The following is a 27,191-nucleotide window of genomic DNA, read 5'->3' as shown; positions in this document are numbered from 1 at the left end:
TTCCATCGGCGTGGATTATATTCGGCGGCTGGCGACTGTTGATGTCGCTAGTAACAAAAGTGCGCGTTGGTAGAGCAGATGCACGGCATGTGTACGGTGCCACGTAAGGACGGACGGACACCAGATGCCCCATTGGCGTGGGTCGAGGAAAGCACGATTGATCACGAAGGCAGCAGGTAACTTGTCACGTGTTCCTTGGAGGGCCCCGTATTCGCCGGGTCGCGTGCCACTCTCAAACGTTTTTTTGTTTATAAGGTATATCTTTCCACGGTCGTAATTCTAGTCACGATCGTTCGGCCAAATTCTCTCACCTGCCCCGCAATCATTGATCGATAATAATAAATAATCATCGATATTGCGCGAAGCGAGCCCCAGATAAATGTCGCTATGGCGGTAAGTACAGACACCCTGTATGCTGTATCGAAAATATGATGCGAAAATGAACCAACGAAATTTAATTTCCGTTGTTAAATTTACTTTCGAATTCGAGTTCCCGAGTGATTGAAAATAAAAAAAAGTAACGCTCATCGCAAATGGGGGCTTCAATCTCGGGAATGAACGATCTTCGAGAACCGTCTTGTTCCGTTGATGTTCTCTCTGCGGGGTTTGATTTACGGTTAGCAGTATACCGGATCTGTTTACGTATATACGTTACACATACATGCAATATGCATGTCACGTACGTGACCGTTACTTTTTAATTGCACAAGACGTAATTAACACGGACAGGCGAGGCGTTTTATACCCCCTGCTGAGACTCACAACGAATCATCAGCCAAATTAATCGGCATTAAGATATGCAGTCCGGATTACGTAGGTGTGTAAATATACCTATATCCATTTTTTTCCTCATACGGACACATGCGGGTATTCTAGTTGGTGTAAAATAAATGAAAAATTCAATTATACTTTGTTAATTTAATGGTCGTTTATTATACTGGTCAAATGCTATCTACAAATGATTTATTGTAAAAGTAACAATGGATCGACTGTATAAGTTAAAACAATATAATACATATTTACAATAATCGCCTCTGCACGACGAGGTATAAACGCGACTCACAATAAAAGTCTTTACGCAATCTTTTTTCGACTTCAATTTACGCAAGATTTCTAGCAATTTTTATTCCACCTCGGAAAACTGCGATTTCTTTATTCGACTACGGTCGTATTAATAAGCAGATATACGAAGTGTCTTTTTTTTTTTATCTCAATTTAACCAGTCACCGGTGCTCGGTGCTGCAATTGTTTGATTCTAAAGCACCGAAAACGGGTATAAAGTTGATCTGACAACGAAATGTCCGATGTACCCTATGCATGTATGCGTGGTCAAAGTAAAATAACTGTGACAAGATGAGGGGATTCAAGGGTCCGAAATACGCCCACCTCCATCTTATTTTCTTGCTTTTTCTTTCTCCTGCTCATACTTCTAATTTTACACGTTGCTCCCCCGTTCAATAAATATCTAAGATCTTTGGAAAGAATCTTGAGAACGTTGGCAGTGCTGAGTGGATTTTATATGATTAGTTTAGGGGATATTAGTTTAATATTGTGCATTGGTAATAGATATGACATATCTATTACATATAATTATCATAGCCTACTCTCGTTACTTTCCTAGGACATTTTTTAATGTTTTTAACTATATAATAAGCGCTTAAGGCTTACAAGGCTTTAATATTGTAATTTATGTATATATTTTGTGTTGCTTTTTTCTTTTTTTTTATGAACACGACCAACAAGTGATGAACCACCAATTTCCTATAATTGGTCTTTCGTTGGTCGGATACACCGTATATACATATAGGCGCGTTGTATACAAGTATATATTTATTATACAACTTTCTCCTCCGACGCGAATGTTGCGAGAAGGGATGCGATCGATCGTATAATTTCCGTTCGTTAATTATCCGTTACTATGCTAACCTAAACATCGTCGGTTTTAAGTTTGCAAAGAGTAAAAGAGAATAATCCTACTAATGATAATAAATAAATAAAAATAAAAATAGTTTATCCGCCGCGGCTGTTCCGTCTACCGATTATAGATTCATAAGAAAATTCGCAGCTTCATTGCTAATACCTTATCTTACTACATCGATTGGCCAACACCAGCTTAATGCATCAGCTTATTGATACGAGGAAGCGAATCTCGATTATTTACGACAATTGCGGATTGAAGCACATCGCCGTACACTAACTACAAAATACCTATACATATCCATAAATTACTGTAAATTCACAAATATCATTTTTCGTTCAGATCCCGATATGTACCGCCGTGTGGGTTAAAATTAGCTAAGAACATAAGCTGCTTTATTGGCACAGAAATGAGAAATTCAACCTCTCCCAGAATTACCGTCTTATCGATTGTAACAGTCAACTTTCGCGGTATCTATGCACCATCGAAAAAATAACGGACGCGGCCGATTTTGTTCGTTTCGTTCGCCGAAAAGAAATCATCAAGAGCTAAAGATCAAGCCTCGCGTCCTGCTTTGAAGATAACTTCGCAGGAAAAAATCTCGGTTAACCTTTGAGGAAAGGCGGAGTCGAGAATGGTGCAGATAAAGTGTTTCAAGTCTTTTCTCCTGTCGTGGGAATGAAAAGATAAAAACAACAGCAGCGCAACTCCCAAAATTGTCTCGACTACGTCCTTCCTATAATCCTGATTTAAAAGAATTCGACTTGTCTAAACTATTCAAGTTTTTACGTTTACGTTTTTTTTCTCTTTCAATTCGCGAACCTTTACAAAATCCTCGTAACTCCGCAAAGTGAGAAGAAAAACCTACGATAACGTCAATTTTGCGGAATTGCAAAATGTCACCGAATGTAATAAAGCAAATCAACGTTTCATCGGCATCCCGTTGGCAACGAGGAAAATAAAACGAATTGAAATTACGTCTAGATCATTAAATCAATCGACGACGAACGATCAACGCGATAATCTCAACGGATCAGCGCAATAAATTTGCCTACGTAAAGCCTAGGCTTCTGCCCGACTTCGTTGGGCGAGATTCGTTTCCCGTAATTTTTCCGTCATACATTTACGAAGTTTCGCTCGAGCTGTCTACAGTTATCGGCAGTTTTCCATTTCGTCGAGAAAAACCTCAACGCGAGTTTTCAAACTTCGTTACAAAGCTTTCGCCTCACCTGGGCCGCAAGCGCTTCTATTTGCGTAATTAATTTGATTCCAGCTTGAACCGATGAAGGAAACGTTCGGTCGCGAGGGGCCATTTACGTGGAAATCAAATAAATACTTTCACCTCGTTGACATTCGTTTCGAGTAATTTTCATTAGTTTCCTCCTTATCGAATGAGTTTCCTTCACTTCCTTGACGCTGACCTCGCGATTTCAACTGACTTGGGTACAATGATTTTAGTTACATACTTCGATTGATTTCACGTTGTTTCAAAAAAAATTTCACTCATTCAAGTTACTTTGATGGGCAGTTTAATTTTCACTGTTAAATTAATAACCTCCTTAAGTGAATGGCACCTCGATTCGTCTAAATTAGCTCATCGCTGTAGGAGTACAGGGGTTAAAAATGTAGAAAGATTAAAAAATAAAAGAATCACGACATCGAACTTTCAAAAAAGCGAAAAGTCAATATGTACAAGGTAAATTGTGGAAAAAACCAAACCATAGAATCATCAAAATTTTACAAACAATTTTACATTTTGGCACGGTACATATTCATTCTTTTTCTCCTTCCTAATAGTTGTCTCCTTCCCACGAAACGTGCCAAATATATTTTCACTTATTTCGACAAATCTGTGTTTGGATTCTTATACTCAGACCTTTCTAAATTCAATCAAGATGATCTTAAATAAATTTCCTCGTCATTGATAATTCGACATAGTGACCGTCCAGTTTTCTGCAGATCTTTCAAAATTTCTACTCCCGCCCGATCGCCGTATCACCGAGTCGTCGACCCGAATTTGCAGCAGCTATAAAAAAAAAATCATTCCAACGTTCTGCATCTCGACAGATTAAATAAGAAACGATTACCATAAAACGAAGTAAAAAAAAAAAAAGAAAAGAAAAAAAACAGAGAAGTAAATAAATAAAGTTGTGATTTACGCAACGAACTGAGAAAGGACCCGCCCTCTCTGCAGATCGAGGTGATTTTTCATGGCGACGACGGTGGGGTGGTGGGGTGGAAGGCCCTCGTCCTCCACGAGGTATCGGAGGGCCTCGGAGGCGCAAGCCTCCCACCCGACGCCCCACGAGTCGGGGTCCGTCAGCCGGGGCCCCTCGGGGTCCTCGATCATGGCGCAGGAGCCGAACGAGGGGTAGGCGGGTGGCATTTCCGCGTGGTTTTGGGCCCTCGCGACGAATTCGAACTTCCCCCGCCCCTCGTTAGGTTGGGGCAGCGCGTTCACCCTGGTGCATTGGTAGGGGGGCGGGGGCGGCAGCTGCTCGTGCAGACGGTGCTGCAGGTGTCGGGAAAGACGGGACTCCTCGCTATGGCAGAACGGAGCCGAACTTCCGCGCCTCTCGAAGCTAATCGAGCTGTACTCCCGCGTCGTTTCGGGGCCGAAATCCATGCTCGAAGTCGTCCCGTTCTTACCCTGAACCTCGCTGCATGCCCCTTGGCTCTGCAGCGCTAGTTTGCTGTTAGAACTGTTCTGCTTCGCGTACTTCAGCTCCTGCGCCAGCGATGCCGCGAGCTGGTGCAACAGACGCGTGTCCTGCGGCTCATCTCCGTCGCTGTCCTCCAGGTCGACCTCCACACCCTCGTCCTCCGACGACGAGGCCTCGTCGTCCTCGTCAACGCCCAGCAGGGTCAGCAGACGCTCGGCCGCGTCTGAAACAGACGTTTGCAGAAGTCGTATTATGACTACGCGCAATTTCTGTAACGAAATACATGGTGGTTGTATTGATGTGACGAAACTTTGACGCAACAATCGCCAGGCTGCAGGGAGTGATAAGGTAGAAGAGACGCATACGGCAATTAGAAGAGTAGCGATATGGAATTTTCAAAGAGCCAAATATCTGAGTCACAAAATTTTATAACGTAATAGAAAATTCGAGAAGCAGAATTCTGAGAGTGAATATTTAAAAAAAACCAAGACGAAACCTGAGAAGCATCGGACTTTTCATAATTGTACATTTTAGCTTTCTATACCTTTCCACATTACATTACACCTTTCTACGTTTTCAAATTTTATAATGAATTAGATCTTTGGCTATTGGAGGATTCGATATTGTGACCCATCTATTGAACGGCCTTCTATTCTATTCTACTTTTTGACCTCCGTGTACCTCCTTGATACGGAAAATATAGGCCGCTTCGTGAAATAATTTCAGCGTGACTGCGAATGAATATTTTCTTACAACCCGCAGTCACTCCGCAGCTTCCACTGCGCATCTGCTTGCAAATGTCGTGCGCAAATATCTCTGTAGTACGAATTGAAAGCAAATTTAGTTACAATGAAACCGTGTGGCATATTTACGAAAGAGTAAAACTTGGTCAGGTTAGAATGAGGTCAACTATTCAACGAGAACGTCTCTATGCAATATAATACAGTCTCGCCGCGGATAATAAGAACGTCCCGCAACGTTGTGAAATAAACCTTCGCAAACTGACTATTTCTATTTTCTTGTTGTTTTGTTTTTTTTGGTCCGTCTCCTACAGGCCGTGAGAAAGGAATTGTATTTTATAAGCATCGTTTGTAATCCAAATTTATGAAAATTACACTCAGCGATTTTACAGACAACTTTGGGAACGCTGGATAGTTGAATTAAATAAACCTCGCTACTTTAGAAGAAACTGCACGTTGAAATATAAAAGCTAAAAATTGCGCAATGTAATTTAAGCAGCTATTTCATCTGCATATATAAAAGAAATGCCGAGCGAAATTGGGATCTTTCACTTTTAAATATGCATTTTAAATTATGCAGTAGGTACGTTTTCTACTCGTTATCATCTTTCGTCATGCTTGAAGAAAACCAAGTTTGCGCGTATAAACTCGTTCAAAAAACCGAGCATTGTTATACGTATCTATATACATATAACAACAGTTACAGTTTTCACCATTTTTGGATCACATATGTTTATTTTTTTTTTTTTTTTTTTGCGCTCACCAATTCCCACTCAACTTGTCCAGATTTTTCCAGATATCACTCAACCACAAATCGCGGTGTCATCGAGTTCTCGAGTGTAATTGAGTAAATTCACTGCAGACTGAACTAGTTATTTCCTCAGTACGGTAGAAGGTAATACGATAATACTTGGAATGCGAAGGGCGTACTTGACTAACGAGTATTACCGATACTGATAGAAACAGGAACACTCTGGTATCCAATTGCTCCAGGCATGGAAATTCGAAGCCCTTTCAATTCGCTTCCGTGCAATTATATTTATTCGTTACCCTGCAACTGCACGGAGAAGAATCTGAACCTGTAATCCCGAATAATATAAATCCTTCCGAGCACATGACCAGACTTCACGTAAGCGAGACTCGCGGAGTCGGTTTCTTCCTAGGCATATACATATATGTATATATAATATATATATACATATACTCTTGACCTTTCTTCCCTTTGATTCCCGAGCAGTCAGTCAGTCAGTCAGTTCCGCTACGGTTATCCCGTCGTCCTGTACTCCAGTGCAGTGTATCCCAGTTTCAAAGTACACTGTACGGTTTTCCCCGTCTAGGCAACCTGTGGGAATTATTGCTCCAGAAACGTCCCATGGGAACTACCTGTCATCTTTCCCCTTCGCGTAACTACCTACCTACCTACCTACCTACCTTCCTACCCATACCTCACGGCCTCTCCTCTGATCCTTATACACTCATTGTACTACATAACTACGCGCACCGCATGCACCATGCGCACACACGCAGTGCTCTCCTCTCGTATTCATTCTCACACGCGGCAGAGACGCGTCTAAGTGTGCGTGCAACTATTTACGCGTATGCAGTGTGTGCTACCTGTTCATGGGAACACGAATATCGTACGCCGCCCACGGGGGGCGCTCGCCGAGTTTATAACCTGAGAAAATATTCGGTGCATATCAGATCCGGAAGGAGAAGGTGAACCACCGCGGATACCATTGGAGTTTTCGCGCGCAGGTATAATTTAAGAACCAGGCTTGAAGGATGAACGTTAAACTTTTAACGTATCGTGCAATACGGTTTGTATTAACCTGCGGTTTTAATCGATCGATGAATACGCACTTCATTGTATCTTCATCGTCGTTCAAAAAACCACAATATTTTCAAATGAATAATCTTGAGGAGTAAATTACCACTTACGCACGAGATTGCTTATTTCATTTTTTCTTAAAACTTTTCGTTTCGCCAATTTACATTTCTAATTATATGCATTGCACAATTTTTACAGCGACGGTTTTGCAAAATAAATAAGCTTCACTAAACACAAGCCATTGTGCTTGAATATTAATTCGTTGTGCGATTCAATGACCCGCTACCCCCTCGAAAAAACGTAAATGGGAAAATATAAGTTTCCTAATATTTTTTCTTATTTGATACACACTGGTCGGATGCTGTAACCAAATTGCTAAGGTGCATCAAAATATCCGGTGTCATCAGCCCGACGCGCGGCGCGCATATCTAATCATCTCCGAGCCCCGGATGCATGCCATATGAAGAGAAGAAAAAAAGGAGAGAGCAGAAGAAGGAAAAAAAAGATATATACACATATACTCTGGCTCGAGAAAAAAAAAATGTAACGGAAATTTAAACGTCGTGAGAAGAGTTTATAGGAACGAGGACGACGAACCGCGTGCGCATCGTATAAACTCGACCAGGATTTGGTACGCGAGATTGGTTTTTGATCCCTCGCCGCGAGATATCGTACTTGGCGCTACCCTTATAATCAGAGGAAAATGCGTGACAGGCATGGCCAATCTTTGCTAACAGTATGATGCGAATAATAAAATTGGCTTTACGGTGTATGAAATGAGCTAACAAAACTTGTATAAAAAGCGAAGGAGCGAAGATGGGAAAATAATATCATGTAAGAGGTATTTGGGCGTAGGGGGGGATGTAATAAGAACAAGACAACGGAACTCAATTTCGTTTCCCCGGACGGAATTAGGTCGGTGCTGAAAATAACGGAATTACAAGTGATTTATGTCAGCGTTCTCTCTGAGATCGTAAAACATTATTATACATATGCCCAGTAACCTGCTGTACCTGCAATATGCGTAATGGGTGGTGGATATACATACCCTCGTAATTCACGCAATAAGTAAGAAATATTCACTATTTTTTACGTCGGAACTTTTTCTAATGTATACATACGATCCCAATCCAGTTTTGAACGATTAAGACCGTCAATGAAAAACGACCGCATTAGATATAGTTAGGAGAATATTTTTGATGGACATAAATAATTGAATTTAATTGGATTCAACAAAGTTTTAAACTATCGACGAAGACGGTTGCGACGGCTGCTTCAGAAGGATTAGTTTACATGTATCCACGTGGTATTTGGATCAGATTATTATTATCTATTTCGTTTATTTCATGTCACATCTGTATAAATAATTCAACTAACAATAAGATTGAGAAGTGTTTCGTTATTCAAATAACCCTAATTATGCGTAACGCTTAATAACGAATTCTTCTTCATCCCATCAGCGATCGCGTTCTCCATACAACGTAAGAGCAGAGGCAACGTCGTTTTGGAAGGCAATTTCCCAGGCGTGGTGATTCACAGGGGATTCACTCACCCCAGGTACGATACCCAGTCACATGGTCGCCCATGCCGGTAAGTCTTATACTCTTCGCTTATGCGTCTCCGATCAACCCTGCTCTCGTTTCATTAGCATCCGTAATAAGATTAATTCGGAATAAGGTCGTCTGCCTGTTAATTCATAAATTAGGGCACTTTATACTCGTACCTGAGTATCCCTCGTTACGGTCTAAATTCACCATTTCAAATCATTACCATCGCCAATACTGCGTACTATCAAGTATTATGCATGCTACGTGTAACAATAACAATGATTATTATTATCAGTGCACAGATATTAATCAAGCGTAAATATAATTTATTACAATAAAATAAAAATAATGTAAACAAGTCGTTAGTGCGGTCGAAAAACATTTTTAATGTGAAAATAATGATTGTAGTAACTTAGCTGACAATGAGAGACTGATCTTTCTCAATCGGTACTGTTTATATTATACGAAGCAGCAATAGCTGGTGTTTTCCGAGTGTCCTTCCGGATACTTTATCTGGAAGCAGGTCCTTCGGTCCCCTAGGATGCGGGGATACATACCTATATTATACATACAAGTCTTCCCATACCCATACACTCATGCTCGTTTATCCGTGACCGGCGATACTCGGGTCAGACAGAAACGATGCGACATAGACACGCACACACGCATGCCGGGTTTCAGGAGAGCGCAGGGGATGGTGAAACCGAGTCACAGACCTTTCTGTAAAGGGATGTGTATATAGGTATAATGTATACAGTGACCGGGAGCGGGACATCCCGAGGGGGTCATGCGAAATCGAAAATTTATGGGAAAACCGAGGAGGATACACGTATACGTATATTATGTCCGCGTATCTCGTTTCCAGTTTTCATGGGAATTTAAGAGATTCGAATTCCATCCCTTTCATCGAAATTTCTCATTCTATTCAACTATTCGCGGCGTGAGACCCGGGGAAAAGGGAGGAGAGAGAAAGAAAGAGAGAGAGAGAGAGAGAGAGAGTTAGAATCGTTCGCGGTGTGGAGTAGTAAAAAAAATATCATACTAAGGAAAATTATGATGAGGTATATTATTCGTGAGAAAAAAAATATGCTGCACTTAACCTTTGAGGAAAATTACAAATATGTATATACATTAGGGTGGTCCTTATCAAGGTGGAATGAATTTTTTCCGAACCGCCCGCCAAGTCAACTTTAAATAATTCAAAAACAATTCCTAATTTTTTTCAGATTATTCTCTCAACTCTCACCCGTGCCTGTAAGAGGGAGGACGTTCTCATTTAAAATACACGTATTTTGGACACATTCTCAGTACATGTATCTGCAAGAGAAATAACATACAAAAAAATCTATAACTGCGAGGTTTTAGTGGGCATCAGTGCTACTATCTCAGAAAAAATGCACACTATCATACTAGGTAATCTAGACAAATTGCACTTCCTTTAAATGGAAAAAAGTCGGATTTCGAGGGTGTGAAATTTGTCGAGATTGTATGGTATGATAATGTGAATTTTTTCTCGCATATTAACACTAATGCCCAATGAAACCTCGCAGTTACAGATTTTTTCGAATATTATCACTCTTACTATAAAATATATACTAAGAATGTGTCCGAAACACTTGTATTTAAAATGGGGAAATCCACCCTCTTACAGGCACGGGTTAGGGTTGAGATAAAAAAACTGAAAAAATTAGGGAATTGTTTTTGAAGTATTTGAAGTTGATTTGGAGGGCGACCCAGAAAAAAATCGTAACGTTACTAACTTTGTTCTCATAAAAAATTTATCACTCTTCTCGCTATACTGCATGTATTATGATACCAGGATATAGTATTGACAAACGTTCCAATATTATACGTATGCCATAGAGTTTGACAATGAGAATTTTTAATCGTTCTACGGAAAAAGTGATCACGTACACTTTGCGGTCTCTTATCGCTTGAAGATTGATGTAAAATACGATTAAAAAAAAAATCCGTATCTGTAACGGATGAGTAAAAACATGGTTACAACGAGTGGGCAGCAAATTCCTCGATGTAGAAGCATCCCGACTCCCAGGGAGTATTTTCGATGTATCCGATCCAATCTGCGGTAACAATGGCCGACCGCCTGTACGAAGCAATATATTGTAGAACGTGGCATATCAGACACGGGGCGAGAGAGCTCAACAAGAAGAGATCGAATTTTGATTGAGTTTATTTGCTAATTTTCACTTCCAGCTACATACACGGATTCTCCAAGCAGCTCGCGTATGATGAAGCACGTATCGTTTCGCCGATAATTAATCAATAACATGTACCGTACATCAGCGAGTTAATGAGCAAGTATAAACACACGCGGTCAAACGTGTTAATTAATTTCGCATGCGATTACCGCGACGCATTACATCATAGACCTACACGTTACATACAGATAGACATATGATGTATACCTGTACACATACTGTTCGGTGTAGGTATAAGGAACGAAGCGCTGCAGGCGTTATACGACTCTAATTACCTAAATCATGTACATCGTGTTACGTAGGTAGAGGAGGAGGGCGGCTGGATATTTGCCATTGACGAATTATTGATTTCATAACCGGTATAACATTGCGCTGGACCTCGACTATGTGCGCCATGCATCGTGTGCACGTATTATAATACAGAGGCTCGTATTGAATGCCGCGGGAGCGAATAAGAGATCGTTGAAGGCAGTGAATAGCTGTAGTTAAATAATTTATGAGATTGAACGTGCGAGCTAATAAAGCCCGTTGACAAACGAGTTTTCCTGCAGTTCGCCTGCAGCCTGACTATCGTGTTTAATCGTATGCGCATTGGACTCGTACGGCAAACCGGCGGGACTTGAACCACCCTGCCATCCATGCGTCCACGTACGGCTTGCGAGGTAAAGCGGATGCTGCGGCGAAATCGATTTTTTAATTATATTTTTATTTATTTTTCTCACGTTTCGTTAGCTTTTTATTCTATTTCAGTCGACTCTCGCAAAGCATAATACGCAATTATAAATGATAATTGAGCTGGTACACGAGGCACATGAAGCAATTACCTCGTATACTTGGGGCTGCGTCTGCGATATCCGATGCAAGGTTGACAAGGTCCTCCAGGCCTCCGCCGTCCGCGCCGCTACATTCCATCATCGTGTCCTGGAAGATGAAAGCCGGAGTTAATTTAATCTCGAATATTAACAAACGAGTGCTCTGTTTTTTCTCATTTTTGCAGTAGGCATGACTTTATCCTCATCGTGTTTATATGTATTTATATCAAGTTCGCGTACGGGTGATTCATGCTTCCTTGTACACACACGTACTAATTGGAAGTAATTTCCCCTGTGCTGCGCAATTTGCACGTTTTTGTTCTTCGTTTCAACGATTTGTATTTCTATCACGATTTTCAATGGAATATTATAATTACAGTATTCAATGTTGGTGACAGAATAATGGGACGAGATTAAATTTCTCAAGTGAAAAGTTTGATGATATGATTTATAGGAAGATATGAAAACACACTGAATTTTATTTATTTCTCTTTTTGCTGGATTATTCGTAATTTACAAGAGACAAATTACAGATCACTATTTTGTAGTTCAATAGCAGGAATCGGTTGAAGTGAAAGTTCATCGAAAGCGCAATGATGCAGTTCAAGATATATAAATTTCGTCTTAATCATTAAAATCAGTTCTCGTTAATTGAGTTCAAGTTTGTTTCTTCGCATTGCATGAAAAACTTGTGGAAACAAAAATAACAAACGATCCAATTATAGACGAATAACAAAAGATGTATTTTTTTTTTTTTTTTGTTTATATGCGAGTTACGTAGAGAGAATTTTCACCAAAGCCGAGGTAATGTTCGCGATAACAAATCGATAAAACGTTATTTGGTCGCGTGAAATATATCGTGACTAAAAATAACTTACGATGTGGCAAGAGAAGTAGGTAAATTTCCGGGTCGAAGAACGTCGGTTAGGTTACAGTGTTACGCGTATTTGAAGGTGTAGGGACAATTTCACGACTGACTAAAGTCGTCGCACTTTCTTCCAATTTTGTATATTATTTGTTGCTCCTAAAACTCGTCCTGTACAACAAGGCGTAAGGAAGGTAAGAGGCCTTGAAAAAATTTTTCCCACTGACCCACTGCCCGCCAGACCCTAAATCCCAAAATTACGAAAGGATGTGGTTTTTGAAGACCCCGTGCCGAGGACCGACACGTTCCTGAAATCCGTCTCTCTCTCTCTCTCTCTCTCTCTCTCTCTCTCTCTCTCTCTCTCTCTCTCTCTCTCTCTCTCTCTCTCTCTCTCTCTCTCTCTCTCTCTCTCTCTCTCTCTCTCTCTCTCTCTCTCTCTCTCTCTCTCTCTCTCTCTCTCTCTCTCTCTCTCTCTCTCTCTCTCTCTCTCTCGTTGCAGAAAATTTTACGGCACATTATTTATTGTCTTATTGTCAAACGCTTTCCCTGAATCCGCAAAATTACGGTAGCTTCGCGTACCGCGGCTGCATCAGGCAAGAATATTGCCGTAAACCTTTACGGCCTCTGTTTCGGGTTGTAAAAATTTACCAAAATTTTGCCCCTGTTATCGAAGAGCCCTAGGCAAATGGGGGGAGAAGAGGCGGGCCGGTAAAAAGAATATTGCCGAGGTGGGGGAATTGAATTTTCACGTAAAAGTTCACCGAGGCGAAAGAGAGTTTCTAAAGTTTTCACCCGTTTTATTACAGCGTGAATTTTCTCCCAGCTTGGAGAAAATATATTATAAGGGTTGAGAAGTTTAATAGGACATAAAACTCTGCCCGGTATTGTCGAAATCTTGTTTCTGGAGTCTTTCCAATTTTCGTCAATTTCGTTCTCAAACTTTCCCTCGTTGTTACATCCTTTTTTCCACGCCTCGTCGTATAACTCCGGGGATATAAATTTATTTGATCGTTATTTCGCGGTCTGGAATCGGTATCGAAGAAGCACGATTTAACAGATGAGTTTGACAAATTGATGAAATACAGATTCGGTCGAGACGAAGCTCCTACAAATCATTCTCTCAAAATGTCAATTTTTCAAACCGACCACCAAGTTATATCGAAGATCCGGAGCTCTGTAAGTTAAAATCAGACCAACGATGAACTTTGAACTTTACGATAATCGATTAAATTTTACCGTAAAACAGTCGTTCGTCTATTTTTCCGTGCAACTGAAAAACTGAAGTACGTGCACCTAATTGGCAATTACAAACTGATAAGAGAGTGAGAAAGCTGGGGAGAAAGCGTGACTGTTGATTATTATCGCCATGATTTTAGTTCTTCAAAGTGAAAAAATCAATTTTTCAGAAACTAAATGCAGTCTTTCGGCAAACCTGAATACTTTCAATTTGCCGTTCAACTCATACAGGTTTCCTTAAATGGCACGACGTGCTTGTCTAACTGCGAATCTCGCTTTAGAATAAAATCTTGCATTCATCTCTGGCTAGCGCTACCGGACGTCGAATACGCAGACAGATTGTTTGCCTGTCTCCAGGCACGAGTCGAAAACCGCATATTATACGCGGAGAATGAATTTACCCAGGATGTCCATTATACGTCGCGCGTCGGTTGATGTCTTCACTTCATGAAATCGATCGTTGAACAACGACGGAAGAAGGATAATCAATAACACAGATCAAAACTGTTCAAACTCTTAAATGACTCGTTTAAACGAACTCGATGTTTTTTGAATCGGTCGTTGCCATGTTCTTGGTTAAATTATCATAGAGGAACGCCGATTCAGCAGTAGCGGCAATTAAAACAACCGGAGTGGCACGAAACGGCGGTTTGAAAGGCCTTCCTTGCCAACCCTTCGCACTCTATCGTCCGCGAAATTAGCCGCAAAATTTCAAACTCTGAATGACAATAGAAGGGGTATGTACCGTGTCTTGTGGTTTATTATGCATTCATTGGGCAATCTGATTTCTAGCGTAATTGTTCCTAATTTGAGATAAAAAGAGAACCTTGTATGTAATGAGACTCGCATACATGTAATTCTGTTAATTATTTCCGAGGAGGAGGATTACAGCCAAATCTCTTCATCGTCTTGTTGGAGAATCGGTGAAGTTGGGATCTATCTTCTTCTTTATACATGTGTGAAAATGACGAAATTGTCAGAGCATGGGATGCCACGGAAATCAGAAACCCGAGAACAAGTTCTTTTCAATTGGCGGAATTATCTCGCTCGGTTTAGATTCTATCAAAATGCTACTGATTCGTTGAAAACCGTTTCATGTAACTTCCCATGTGCTGTATTAGTGGGTTAATCAGGATTGTTCTATATTCTCAATTCATCGCCGTCAGACAGAGAATTTTCCAAGTACTCGGTAATGTTTCGATATCTAAATCCTGTTTTGCGGTAAAAACTATTAAACACATCAATTATTCATCTCACGAATTATAGATACCATGGGATAAACGTGAGAAAATTTGTAGCGACTCTCAAAACTGCGGACAAATTCTTAGACCTACAATTATAATACAATTTTCTAAATCATACCGAACTTTCGGAGCAAACAAGAAAGTCTCGTTGAAACTAAGAAGGAACAATCTGTTGTACAAAGTGCGTGGTACTCGAATGCAACTTTGATTTAAACCTGGCTAATGCTGGAGTGACAGCGTAAAAAAAAGATTAAAACAATAGATCACAGCAGCTGGTAAAGTGTAGGAGTTTAACGGTAAATTCATCGCGGTGTGATAAATAATACGGCGTACTTGTACGAAAACCCGAAGGTAGAAGGATTAAGCGTAGATTTTTGCCGGCGAGTGTTAAAATTTCCACGATACTCATCCAAAGTACCAGATGGCCGAATTACTCGGATTTGAATTACCTCGCAAATTACGTCGTCCATCATATCGTTTGTGTCCCTCATATCGTCTTCTCGTTTCTCCGTCGTCTTTTGTTTTTTCCCCGACTGTTAAAATCGGCCACTCGTTTCCCCGAACAAATCACAAACGGCTAAACCGTCCCTGATTTTCCACCGCGGAATTTCGGCCTCTCGTCACAAGCACATTGTCACTAATCGTAAGAGTGGAATTGAAAGGCGACGTTGCACGGTGCTCGATGAGGAGGCGAGACGCCGGGGGATCAGCGCACTGAATTCACACTTTGATCGGCGCGTGTGGGTGAGCCGTGCCAACTTGACGTGAAGCAAATCGATCCCACATCCACGGTGAGCGGTGTCAACCGGCGGAGTTAATTCCTATCGCCGAGGTGACTAACTATCGCCGTGTGTTAGTTCGTGGCGCGCGGTTCGACCGAGGATAGCGCGGCCGTTCGTCGATTGTTTATTTACTCGTTCTCGTTACCCGTCGACGCAGGCGACCTCGCCTAACTTCACGCGACTCCTCGGACTCTACGCGACATCCAGCAACGCCCGCGGCTCGACTGGATCTGCCTGAACGCCGAGACGACCCTTTCGACTGTGAGGACTCGGGAGCCCCTCCGAATATGCGAGACACTCGCCGCCTCTCTCTTTTTCTCCCTCTCTCTTTTTCCGTAACGCACCTCGAGACGCCAGCAGGTCTGCCGCCATGACACTCGAGCGGTCAACCAGCTGCCAAATCCCCACGAAGTAAGAGGGACAAATCCCTTCCACCGCAGCCGAACGTCTCGACGAATCGCAGCCTTCGGATCTCTGACGTCACACAGCTCGAATCGCCGCGCGCTTTTTACTCGCCCGGATGCCGTTGAACGCCGCGATCATTTTCGGATTCCGATTGCCTACTTTTCGCTTTTCCACCGTCTTAATCGACCGAATATCGATCGCTTGTTTTTTCATCTCGGACTTTGACGACTCGATTTGAGCTCCTGTTCATCGCTCACCTCACCGTTACTCGTACTTCAGCTACAAAGAAATTACGAATTATCATTTTTTCGAATACAGCGAGTGGAGAAAGTTTAGGTACAACATTCTTCAGAGGGTTATTTCTTGTAAGATGGATGTAAAGATATCTCGCGTATCGTCTTATCATATGTATTGCAAATTTCTGATCGTTTGTTGATATTTTTTTATCCAGTGCTCGCGGCTAGTAGCTTCGTATTTCTGTTGACGAGTGATTGTCGTTGAGAATCTTTAAGGAAACGATAATTGCGATTCGAATACGGGAGAAAACAATAATGGTATTAAGGCGAGGATAACCGGTACCTTATACATACACTCGGTCAGAACGAGAGGACTTTTACTCCTGTACGTCGGTGGTACAGGTGCCAGTTCACCTGTTCGATATATTATTTAAATGCTTCACCTGCCGCCAGATCTAGAGATACCGTGAGATAAGCATATACCTACCCGATCATCAGCCGTTTCCCGCTTTGGAAAAAATACATTCTTAATAATGATGTCCTCGCTCGAGAAATCGTTAATTAATCGGACTTGAAGTAATAAAGAAGAATTTTGCTCTAGTTGCCACGCGGAATACGCGTAAATGATAAACGGCTGATCAATGACGGAGGAAATTTGAGGCTTCGCACAATTGGCCGTCACACAATTCGCCTAAAATCTGTTAGCGTCAACTTTAATCGGATTTGTCCAATTCGCTTAGGGTTCACTTTTCCCTTTTCATTGTCGTATAGTGACCTGGAATACACATTTACACGTGATCGATATATTAAGCCCGGTTACTGTATACAGAGAATTGCTAAATTTGTACTTTCGGTGTGTAAATCATACTCGATAGATTCACGTTTGCATCTTTCATCCGCTGAAGTTACAGTTTCACATTTGTTCTTCATGTGGTGTGCATATCGTGACGCGGGTCGGACTCTTCAAGACTGGTCATGCACGTTGAGTGGAATGTATTTGAACGCAATATTAACTATGTGATGCGTAGCTACTTTCCATGAATCGTGGAATTTCAGGAAAAGAATTTTTTATAATACATATACTGCAGTACTGAGAACGGAGGTAGTAGCTTGTTTTCTTGCCATTGTGAGATATTCACAGTTTTTAATTTTCAGCCCTCTCAGTCTCTAAAAATTATATTTTAAATCGAAAAATTTTCAAGTTTGACTTGAACCGTGAAGATAAAGGGTTATGTTACTCAATAATGTTATAAAAATGTAAATTATTATATAATTGAATAGTGAAATAGACATTTTTTACATTCATCGCTTTCAGAATTATTATTTTTAACGTTCAATACTGAGATAATCTGGCGTATCTTATTAATTCGTTTAATTTAAAATTTTTGTCATCAGAATCACCTATTTTATTACTTTACTGGGAAAACATATCAGAGAGACAATCACAAACAATGAAATACTTAGATATTTTAATCGTTATGTGAAAAGTTTATACGCTAAGAACGAAGATATTTCGGTTACAAACTTTTCAAGTTACGATTAAAATATCTTAATAATTGATAGATAAGACTAATTTTCGTAATAACTTACTACTTTCAGTCATTTTCTTATTACAAAATAAATTGAATTGTTCAATTATGCAACAGAAATGTTCACCAATTGATATTACATCGTCACTACGTCGGCGCTTAATACAGCAGTACAGAACAAAGAGTAATGTTGTAGATGAAGCAGCACTGACCGTGAGTCGCAATTTTTATGTTCTTCGAACTGGTAAATAAAAATTGATCCGCAATATCAGCGCAGCATGTATCTATCTGTATATAAAAATATAGAAAGTAGCACGGTTTAATATTGATACTTAAGTTCTTCTATCTGGTCAAGAAGCGTAAATTCCGTAGCGGATGACTAATTACTGGAGGATACTACCGACTGTTTATACTACCGGAGGCTAAAGATGTTTTTTGACACAAATCGCTTCTCTATTTTTAGATTTGATTAAACTGACGGAAGTTTTGTAAGCCTTAAACGCTTGCGATGTTATTGTATTTTTGTTGAATTGTCAGGTTTGCGACACAAGTGTGTCATTGTCAGGCGTCATTCCTATAACAATGAAACGGGCGATATCCGAGCGGTACAATCGACTCTTCAGATGTCAAAATACCGAACGAAAAACTTTCCTCCAAAAAGAGGGGGATTCTGGATTTGCTGTTTTCTATGAACTACAGTTATTGTGAGAATTCTTTCGCTCCGTTTGCTCTTTCTTTTCTTCTTTTTTATCTTACTCTTACATTGTAATGAGACTTGTGTCCACATGTAATTTTCTCTTACGGAAGTTGTTCATTAGTATTGTCACTCCGGTTATCTTAAACAATCTCGCAATTTGAAAGTAAAATTCTCTCGCTGAAAACCAGAGTAATAATACTAGTGAATAAACTTGCCGGTTGCGAAAATTCTCTCCTACTTTTCCTCTTTATACTCCACTATTTCCATCATATTCACATCGTTATAGAAGTTGCGTTCGTAATGAATTTCCTGTACCCAAAAATTTCCTTGATAGCGTCACTACAGTTATTTGAAAATATCGCCCTTTTAAGTCAGCCTGACCTTTTTCTCGCAATGACTATTTTGAGACCCAATATCAAAAATGGCAAATCACGTGTCCGAAGAGCCTGCCGTGAGCGTATCCAGCTACCGTAAAGCTCAAATGTATGTCGAAATGCCAAGTCCCAGGAGCTGTCACAACTTGGCACGTTTGCATTCGTACATGATACGAAGAGTCTCACGTTGTACCACGATGTGAAACCGGGCGAAAAAATCAATGGAAACGATAAGGTCGGTAAAAGGAGGGAAAAAAGTGTGCCGTTCATGTCATGCTTTTAATGAAATCTCAAAGAAAGGGAAGCGATCTACGTTCATTCGAGTATTGAAATTGCGTTCAAGTGTTTTCAATTCTTAACGATACGCCGTCATCAATTACTCTATCGAAGATCGGATCACAGCATACGAAGTGCAGAAAATGCTAGCAAAAGCCTAAGAGTAACTTCGTGTGCTCCGATCAAATCACGGGTGATCGCTATGGTGTTACAGCTCGGGGTGGGTGTTTTCATGACGAAAGTTGTCCTTGCTGTTGTCTAACCATTCCACTTCCCTTCCAAGGTTATGCGACCCTCAGTCCCCAAAATAATGGGGCTCATCTTCCCTAAGTATTTCACGTAGAGATCTATGTCCAGCGACCAAAGAACGCGATTTTACCTGGAGCAAATCAGAGCCTTGTAGCTCCACCACGTCCCAAGTGTTTTTGAAGGGTTGGTTAGCCACGACGTCAGCATACGTAATTTTGCCGGTTGTATCTTCTATGGTTTTCCGAATCCCTCCAGCGTTTATGTAAGCTATCGCAGCGTAAGTCCAGTAAGTGCTGTTCTCAGCTAAACCTACGTACTATTAACGTCATGAGAGAGTGAAATCTGCCATTTCGACTAGTCAAATATAATGAGTAATTTTCCTAATTACAGTGGCTTACTCACAGCATCAACCATGGCGTCGGTGATTAAGTTTCCCACATTACACTCTCCGTATCTGCAATTGTTGTAAAGTCGGACCTTGGTCGTTCCAACCGTTGTGTCGCCCAACTCGTCAACCGCCACTTGCCACGGTACTAGGGCAGCCAGTACGTCAGGATCTGTAGCAACAATCGTGCGCTTAAAGATCACCCCCACTCTTATTATGACCGGAACAATGAATGGAGAGATGAAGGAGCCTACCTTCTTCGATGGAGCTGTCGAGTAGAATAGGATTCCCTTCCCAGTCGTAGACTTCACCATCGGCGTCGAACCAAACGCTGATGTTACCCAGGTATCTGAAATTGTCAATGATCTCGGTTGTTGCTACTAATCAAGTCCTAATGGGCTTAAGATACGGATAAGTTTTGACAAATAATCCTACTTGGTACAAGCATAAGCCTGAACGATGAGTACCGTCCTTTGAGTGTCTTCCTGGACCACCACGACCGGATACTCATCCTCGGCAACGTCGGAACTTGGCGAAGTTCCTGAAATCGTGACAGTTTTAGCAATGAGGTGACATATTATGTGCGTCAGTCTCAAAAATTAATTACATATATCGCACCTGAGTAAAGAAAAGTGTGAGAGTGGCCACCGACAATGAGGTCAACCTTTGGGCAATTGGCAGCTAATTCTCTGTCCACATCCAGACCGCAGTGACTTAGAACAATGATGATTTCAATCCCCTGTGCCTTTAGTCTCGCCGCTTCATCATTCACGGTCTCAATTTCATCCCAAAAAGCCAGCTTCTCCGTGCTTGCGAGAGTCTACGGATGAACAAATATTAGTGAAGAGTCATGCATCTTGGAAGGGATCGTCTTAAAAGAACGCGAGTGTCTCGAGAAAACTGTCACTGCCAAATGCTTATTGACCGAAGTGGTGAAAGTGTACACAATGTTTCTAAAAGGTCCTCGCAGATATCACACCAGTTCATTCAAAGAAAACCTTCAAGACTCAAAGTGAGGGACCTGAAACAATAGTTAGGAGTTTGGATGCTCACGTTAGTTGTCGAGAGTATTACTCCAATTATTCCTATCTGAGTTCTATTTCGTTCAACAATCGTGCTATTGGTGTACAATCCTTGGATATCCGGTTCTTCACTCTCGTCGATATTTGTAACGACGACCGGAGTGGTGAGCATTTCCAGAAAAGGCACTACGCCACCGATCCCGTTGTCAAACTCGTGATTTCCAAGAGTCTGAATGAGGAGAAGTTCCATGACATCATATACGGTAAACATAGATACATAATTTTGATGACGATACTCTGCGGCAATAAACTTTATTAAGACGCTCTCGCACGTACCACGTATTGCTACCTTTAGGCTATATCGCCGTTTCACTGTGATGTAAAATCTTGAACTTCTTTCCGACTAAATTCAATAAAAACCTCGGATACAATTTTCAACTTATCATCATGACATTCGATTTTCGTCATGCCATCATTACTGTCGTTGGTGAGCATATGAAAATGATAGTTTGGTTGAGAGTCTTTTTTTCAGTTTGATATGAGAAAAATAACCTCCGCATGGTACAGCTGTGTTGACAAAATATAATTATATTCAAGCATTCACAGTTCATTAAAACTCAGTCTTCTCGGGTTTAGAAATGTATTATCGTATCAGACTAACTACGTAGTAGATGTAGTGAATTGTATTGCGGGACAAACAACTGTAAAACACACAAACAAGACAAACGTAATTGATTCCTAATTGTAAGATATTGAATATAATGTGGCACATGTTGGATAAATGTCATGATAAGATAAATCCGATCGATAAATAACTTTTATAACACCTAAACATGTCAGAATTCTGTTCAACTCCGGTAATACAATGATTTATTATCGCTTAAGAGTTCAGCACCTGAAACACGTTTTGGAAGTGATATAATTCATTGGGATTATATCAACGGTCCAAATACATGCGTTGTAATCCGTTACTACAGCTATTCATCATTCATGACACTACTATTATTCAACATTTGTTCAATTTTTGAACAATGGCTTCTGTGATATTATATTAGATATTATATGCTAATAGAAAACTAGAAAATCATAAATTTAATACAAATCGTGTTCCATAACGTGAGTGATAAAGTTCAATTGGATTTTCCTTAGTACAGTTACAGCTATTCATATCCACATTAATCTAATCGTTACACAAATCGCCGCCTAACAGCCAGAGTATAAAAGACTGCAGAAATCATTTGTTTCGGAAAGCCTCCAGCACGGCATCGTAGTGTCTTTAAACAATCCATTTCACTCAAAGCTGATGGATCAACGATTAGAACTTATACCTCATGATTCCTGATCGCCCATGACTAATTAGTGTTGTTAATCGACATATTCTTAAATCATGTGTTATTCGAGTGAATTAGATAATTAACACGTGCGGTTTATAACCATGGATTAATGTGCGGTATGGCAATCTCGTGCCGTGGCTCACAGGTTTCAACTATTTATCATGTATCTCGCCTAAAATCGCGAATTTCTCACAAAATTGCGTCTTCAATGTGCTAATTACCATAGCGTCATGTGGTAACATGTTCATAAAAGTTGCCGTGACGTTCCACCCATGCACGTTGTACCAAAGTGTGCCTTGAAAATTGTCACCGGCATTGAGGAAAATTGCATTCGGTCTTTCGTTCACGAGCTGATTTGTAGCTGTGAACACCCTCGCTATACCTGCTAGTATTTGCAGGGATTCAACGATTTCATTACTTGTTTATCTATCATTTTGAGATTTTTTTCTACTTAATGTCCATAGATTCGAGAGAAAACTATCAAAGAATTTAAATAAGGGTCATGTGTATCTGCATTCCCGCCACTCTGTTTTCCTGGTCCCCCCAGCTGTAGAAACTCGCGCTTTGATGACTCGTGCCGTTCCTGACCGCCTCGTGGCGATCACGTGTATTCAACGTCGGTCGTAACGTACGTACGCAACCATTCACATTGGCCTTGGCTCTAGGCTGTTCAAGTCGAGCGCCCCACACTGAGTGAACGATATCGCGACAGATGGCGTTGCTGGTATCCGCGCTCTCGCCTGAGAATGTAGCCCCCGCTCATTTATTCACCCAGCCGCCCAGATCTCATACGTCTTCAGTAGGGTCATTACTGATCCACTGTAGCAGATGATGATTTCGGGATATGATCAATGATTAACCCGCGCTCGGTATCGGTCGATTATCGCACGGCCGATACCGAAGAACTGATGCTACCTGAAGACTCCTATCAATCTCCAATAAGTCAGTCGTGTTAAAGATACAAGATTTAGAACAGTTAGCAATATGGTAAATAGAGATGAGATGTGTTGTGAACATGAGATCTTTCCGGACATGATTCTGATCTCGGCAATGAAATGGTACAATTACAATCAGGCTTACTGTTGTGAAGGGTGATATAGAGTCGTCTCTTTTGTTGACAACGTTGATGTGTTCATTACAGATGTGACGAAGTAATCCCAATATTACAAACTGTAGTAACTTAGTACTACTGAAATTCTTGGATGAATTAAAATTTGTTGAAATATCCATATCAAGAGGAAAACCGTAACTTAGTCACCGGCTACTTTATCAATCCTACGAAGCATTGGATAAATACCGTGGCATGAATTAAATTTTATGGGGTATTTTCAGTATTGGAACACAAGATGTTATTTTGACATAATTTCGCGATTCAAAGTTAATCGTCTAATCGAATTTCATAGGACGAAATTTTTTGATAAAGCTTCTCATCAAAAGTTTGGTTTACTAGAGTGTTGACTTCTTCGTGGACTATTTTGATATTATATAGATATTATGAAGCACGGGAAGCAGATCAATTTCTTTCTCCATCGCAAAAATATTTTATACCTTCGATAATGATGAAGTTCTGTTCACAATAGTTTCAAAGTCCCCTGAACGAGAGGATAAAACTTTTCAAGGCCTCGATACTTTTATATGAAATCAAAATAACAAAACTTACAATTAATCCGTATCGAACGCGTGTTTAAACATATAATAAAATTTTTTCACCTGGCATGAAAGTCGTTGAGATGAATGACGGACAATTCAAAAAGATCGGTCCGTCCGGGATATATGAGATTACGAGCAGTGAATGCCTCGGTCGACGCTAGCAACGCCGACGTTAGTAACGCCACGAAACTCATCCGGCAAATATCGTCCCCACGGATCATGGCGCTGAAAGTGCATGCGTGTATTAAATTACAAAACCATTCGCGAATTGTACTGATATCCATAAGACATATTTCCGTGTAATTATCCTTTTCATTTACATGGAATGTGCCACTTTTACAAAGCTCGGGGACTCACTAACACTGTAATTAAAAAATCTACTACTGGATGGTAAAGTATCCATATCCTCTCGCCTGGACCGGGAATACCGGAATGAAAATAACTTTATGTCCCTCACTTGAAGCGTCCAGTTTTCTTTGCCAATACAGATAATTGTATAAGATAATAGCATAGCTGTAATATGAAATCCCAGTACAATATTTTTGAACTAGGGTACGAAGTGTCCACAGGCGGATTGCTAATTGGAAATGAGTTAGCTCGATGCAGGATTTATATCGCGAAAGAATAATTCGACACAAATACATAATAGTTTTGTACCTTAGGTACTCAAAAATATGTGTGTGCAAGCCCAGCAAGTTTCAAGAATAGTTGGACCGCCGGGAGATGTACGAATAAAGTCCATTCGGAAGAGTTATGAGGAGTCACTCGGTACTTATGCTTTGAAATTACGAGCTTTGCGCGAAATCTACGTTTTGATATGGAAAACACGTGTGTGTAACCTTGTTTGAAAATTGCAATTGGTTGAGTTGGGCAGATTTCAGTATCTCCTACCCTTAATATAAAGCAGTTCCTGAACGCGAATTTTCATTTTCCGTTTGATTAACACGCGAAAAATAATTTTTCTTTCATTCTGAATTTTGTAACTCAGTAACGAAGTAATATACATGAATGTCCGATACATATTTTTGCAGGGAATTCAATGCTCTACAAACAAGGTCGGATGCAAAATTTCTGTGATATGCACTGTTTCGCTGTTGCTTGTGATTTTAGATCAATGGCTAGACTAAAATACAGGCGAAACGGTGTAACTTACAGAAATTTTTTATCAGACCATTTTTGTAGAGCATTCAATTCCATAGTAAAACATGTCATTAGATGTTCTGTGCAAACCGTCGTTGGTGAGGAATAAAATTCCAAATGTGAAAAAATGTTTGTTCCCATGTTATTTTTATGGAAAATAGAAAAGTTTTTCTTTGGAAATATCCTAATAATAATATTATTAATAATACTAATAATACTCGATATTCCATCGTATTTATAATTGTTAAATACTAATTATCCAGAACTCACTGTTGGACCAATTCGGCCAATTAAATATCAACTTTTATAGGGATCATTTCTATTTTTCCGTTTCCTGACCGTTTAGCGGAGTAGCACCCACATATGCCTGTGATTAGTCGATGCTGCGTGTGAGTGACTGTAGGTGATGCGACATTCGCACCGAAAAGTTTGTGCCACGTCCGGTAGTATGACACCACACATCGCGCGTAGCCTACCAGCCAACCAGCGTTGTTATTTCTTTGCATAGTGAGCAAGTAATTGGGTAAAACGCGACGCAGGAACACAGGAGACGAGTGTTCAGGGGAAATCCTAATTGTTGACTTACAGGGGCATACTTTTTGAGACCTTAATTTTGCCAATGAAGCTAATTTGTTTTCAATACCGTCATTGGAGATACGACCTCGTCGCATATGAATTGGTATTTTGAAATTTCTAGGTTTCGGGTAGAATTGGAGTTTTGCATTATTTTTTCTATTTTCTATTCTAGTAGTTAAGGAAATAATATGTAGGTCATATTCGTACAATACGCGTATTTCCGGACGCAGAAATACAACGAGATTCTCTACATGATTCATCAACATTGAAACTTACATCGGATGAAGACGCTTAGCAACGTAAACAACACATACATACGTTAGACGTACCGAAAAATTCGTGTTAAAAGCGTATTTGAAATTTTTTTTTTCTTTTAAAGATTACAGCAACTGTCTGCAATAACCGGGAAGACAAACGGCAAGATAAATGAAACCTAGTCATGTCAAACGCCTCAGTCGAAGCTCGTCAGCCGAGGAACGCGGTCCTTCGGACGTCGGTGGTCCGAAACCGAGTTTCAAAAGCTTCGAAATTTTTCAAGTGCGCTTGTCGTCGGAATTTTCGTCACGAAATTTAACTGATACTGAAGAGAAATCAGATCAGAAGGAGTTCTTCTCATTCTTGAGCAGTGAACACCTTGTTATTGTGTCCTATTTCCACAGTGTTCCGAATAGTCGATGCGGGGGTGAAAGAGTGACTACAGATACTGTCTCGTCATACATAATAAACACACGGAATTACGGTTACCAATATCTATCAACGTATTGAACGTAAAATACCGGCTATGAAGTCCGGACCAGTTGTTGCGCGTTGATTATTTTTCGCGAACGGCGGATGTTCGCGATAAAATTGCACGCCCGTCTCTCGCTGTAGCTTCGACGAATAGGAGAATTATCGTTTGAAGCATGTGATCTTGCCTCACAGTTTCAGTGCCGCTGAGAATCTCAAGGCGGTTGTCACTCGCACCTCTGTTTCTCGCCTTTCCGGCCCTCGCTTATCGACTAATCAAGCTTGATCGATCAAGTAAGTGACTGTCATCATCGTCGTTAGTTTACGTTTAAAGTGACTGGTGATAGAAGCACGGTCTACCCTCGTGTGCTGAAAATGACGGTTTACAACATCCTGGGTCTCTCGGCGGCCTTCCTGCTCATCCTGAATGCTGCAGGACCTGCGTCAGCAGCCACCGTACCCCGAGCCACTGGCGAAGCTTTGCAACTGCATATTCTTCGCACGAATAACATGCAACTCGAGGTAAAATCTTCACCGCGGTCGAATCATTGAAGCTAGGTGAATTCAAAATGGGTGTAAAGATGACGATTCGGTTTTTATTGCGTACAGTGTCGAAGTAGATGCACGAATATGTATATACTGCAAATATGAATACATTAAATATGCGTTGGTACGGATATTTTGTGGATCGAAATCGTGCCTAAACCTTGAGACACGTAAATCTAAGCCTGAATGCGA

At 40.6% G+C, this 27,191-nt stretch overlaps 1 protein-coding gene and 1 pseudogene across 3 annotated transcripts; both read right to left on the bottom strand.

The window, feature by feature from the left end:
• Positions 1-906: 906 nt before the first annotated feature.
• On the bottom strand, positions 907-16,230 carry LOC124307366 (uncharacterized). 3 transcript variants are annotated; one of them, XM_046768991.1, is made up of 4 exons: positions 15,522-16,230; positions 11,740-11,836; positions 4,078-4,804; positions 907-3,944 (listed from the first exon to the last, which is right to left on the bottom strand). In XM_046768991.1, the coding sequence occupies exons 1-4, from the start codon at positions 15,561-15,563 to the stop codon at positions 3,914-3,916; spliced, it is 897 nt and encodes a 298-aa protein (XP_046624947.1). In that variant the 5' UTR covers positions 15,564-16,230; the 3' UTR covers positions 907-3,913. The 3 variants fall into 3 exon arrangements, with proteins under 3 accessions (XP_046624947.1, XP_046624938.1, XP_046624955.1); XM_046768982.1 differs by having other exon boundaries at positions 4,083-4,804; XM_046768999.1 differs by having other exon boundaries at positions 4,087-4,804.
• A 3,436-nt stretch (positions 16,231-19,666) lies between these two features.
• LOC124310277 (apyrase-like) lies at positions 19,667-22,677 on the bottom strand (annotated as a pseudogene).
• Between the last annotated feature and the right edge of the window lie 4,514 nt (positions 22,678-27,191).

The sequence above is a fragment of the Neodiprion virginianus genome, chromosome 1, assembly GCF_021901495.1.
Source record: "Neodiprion virginianus isolate iyNeoVirg1 chromosome 1, iyNeoVirg1.1, whole genome shotgun sequence".
Taxonomy (NCBI): domain Eukaryota; kingdom Metazoa; phylum Arthropoda; class Insecta; order Hymenoptera; family Diprionidae; genus Neodiprion; species Neodiprion virginianus.
Note: the sequence above shows the minus strand (reverse complement) of the source record. Positions and strands in the feature narration are given on the sequence as shown.

Coding starts and splice junctions, on each gene's coding strand:
- LOC124307366 (XM_046768982.1), bottom strand. CDS start 15,563: ATGAGGGACACAAACGATATGATGGACGACGTAATTTGCGAG. Junction 4,805..11,739: donor CGCAGCCCCAAGTATACGAG/GTAATTGCTTCA, acceptor CGTCTGTTTCAG/ACGCGGCCGAGCGTCTGCTG. Junction 3,945..4,082: donor GGCGGGTCCTTTCTCAGTTC/GTTGCGTAAATC, acceptor TTTTTTTTATAG/CTGCTGCAAATTCGGGTCGA.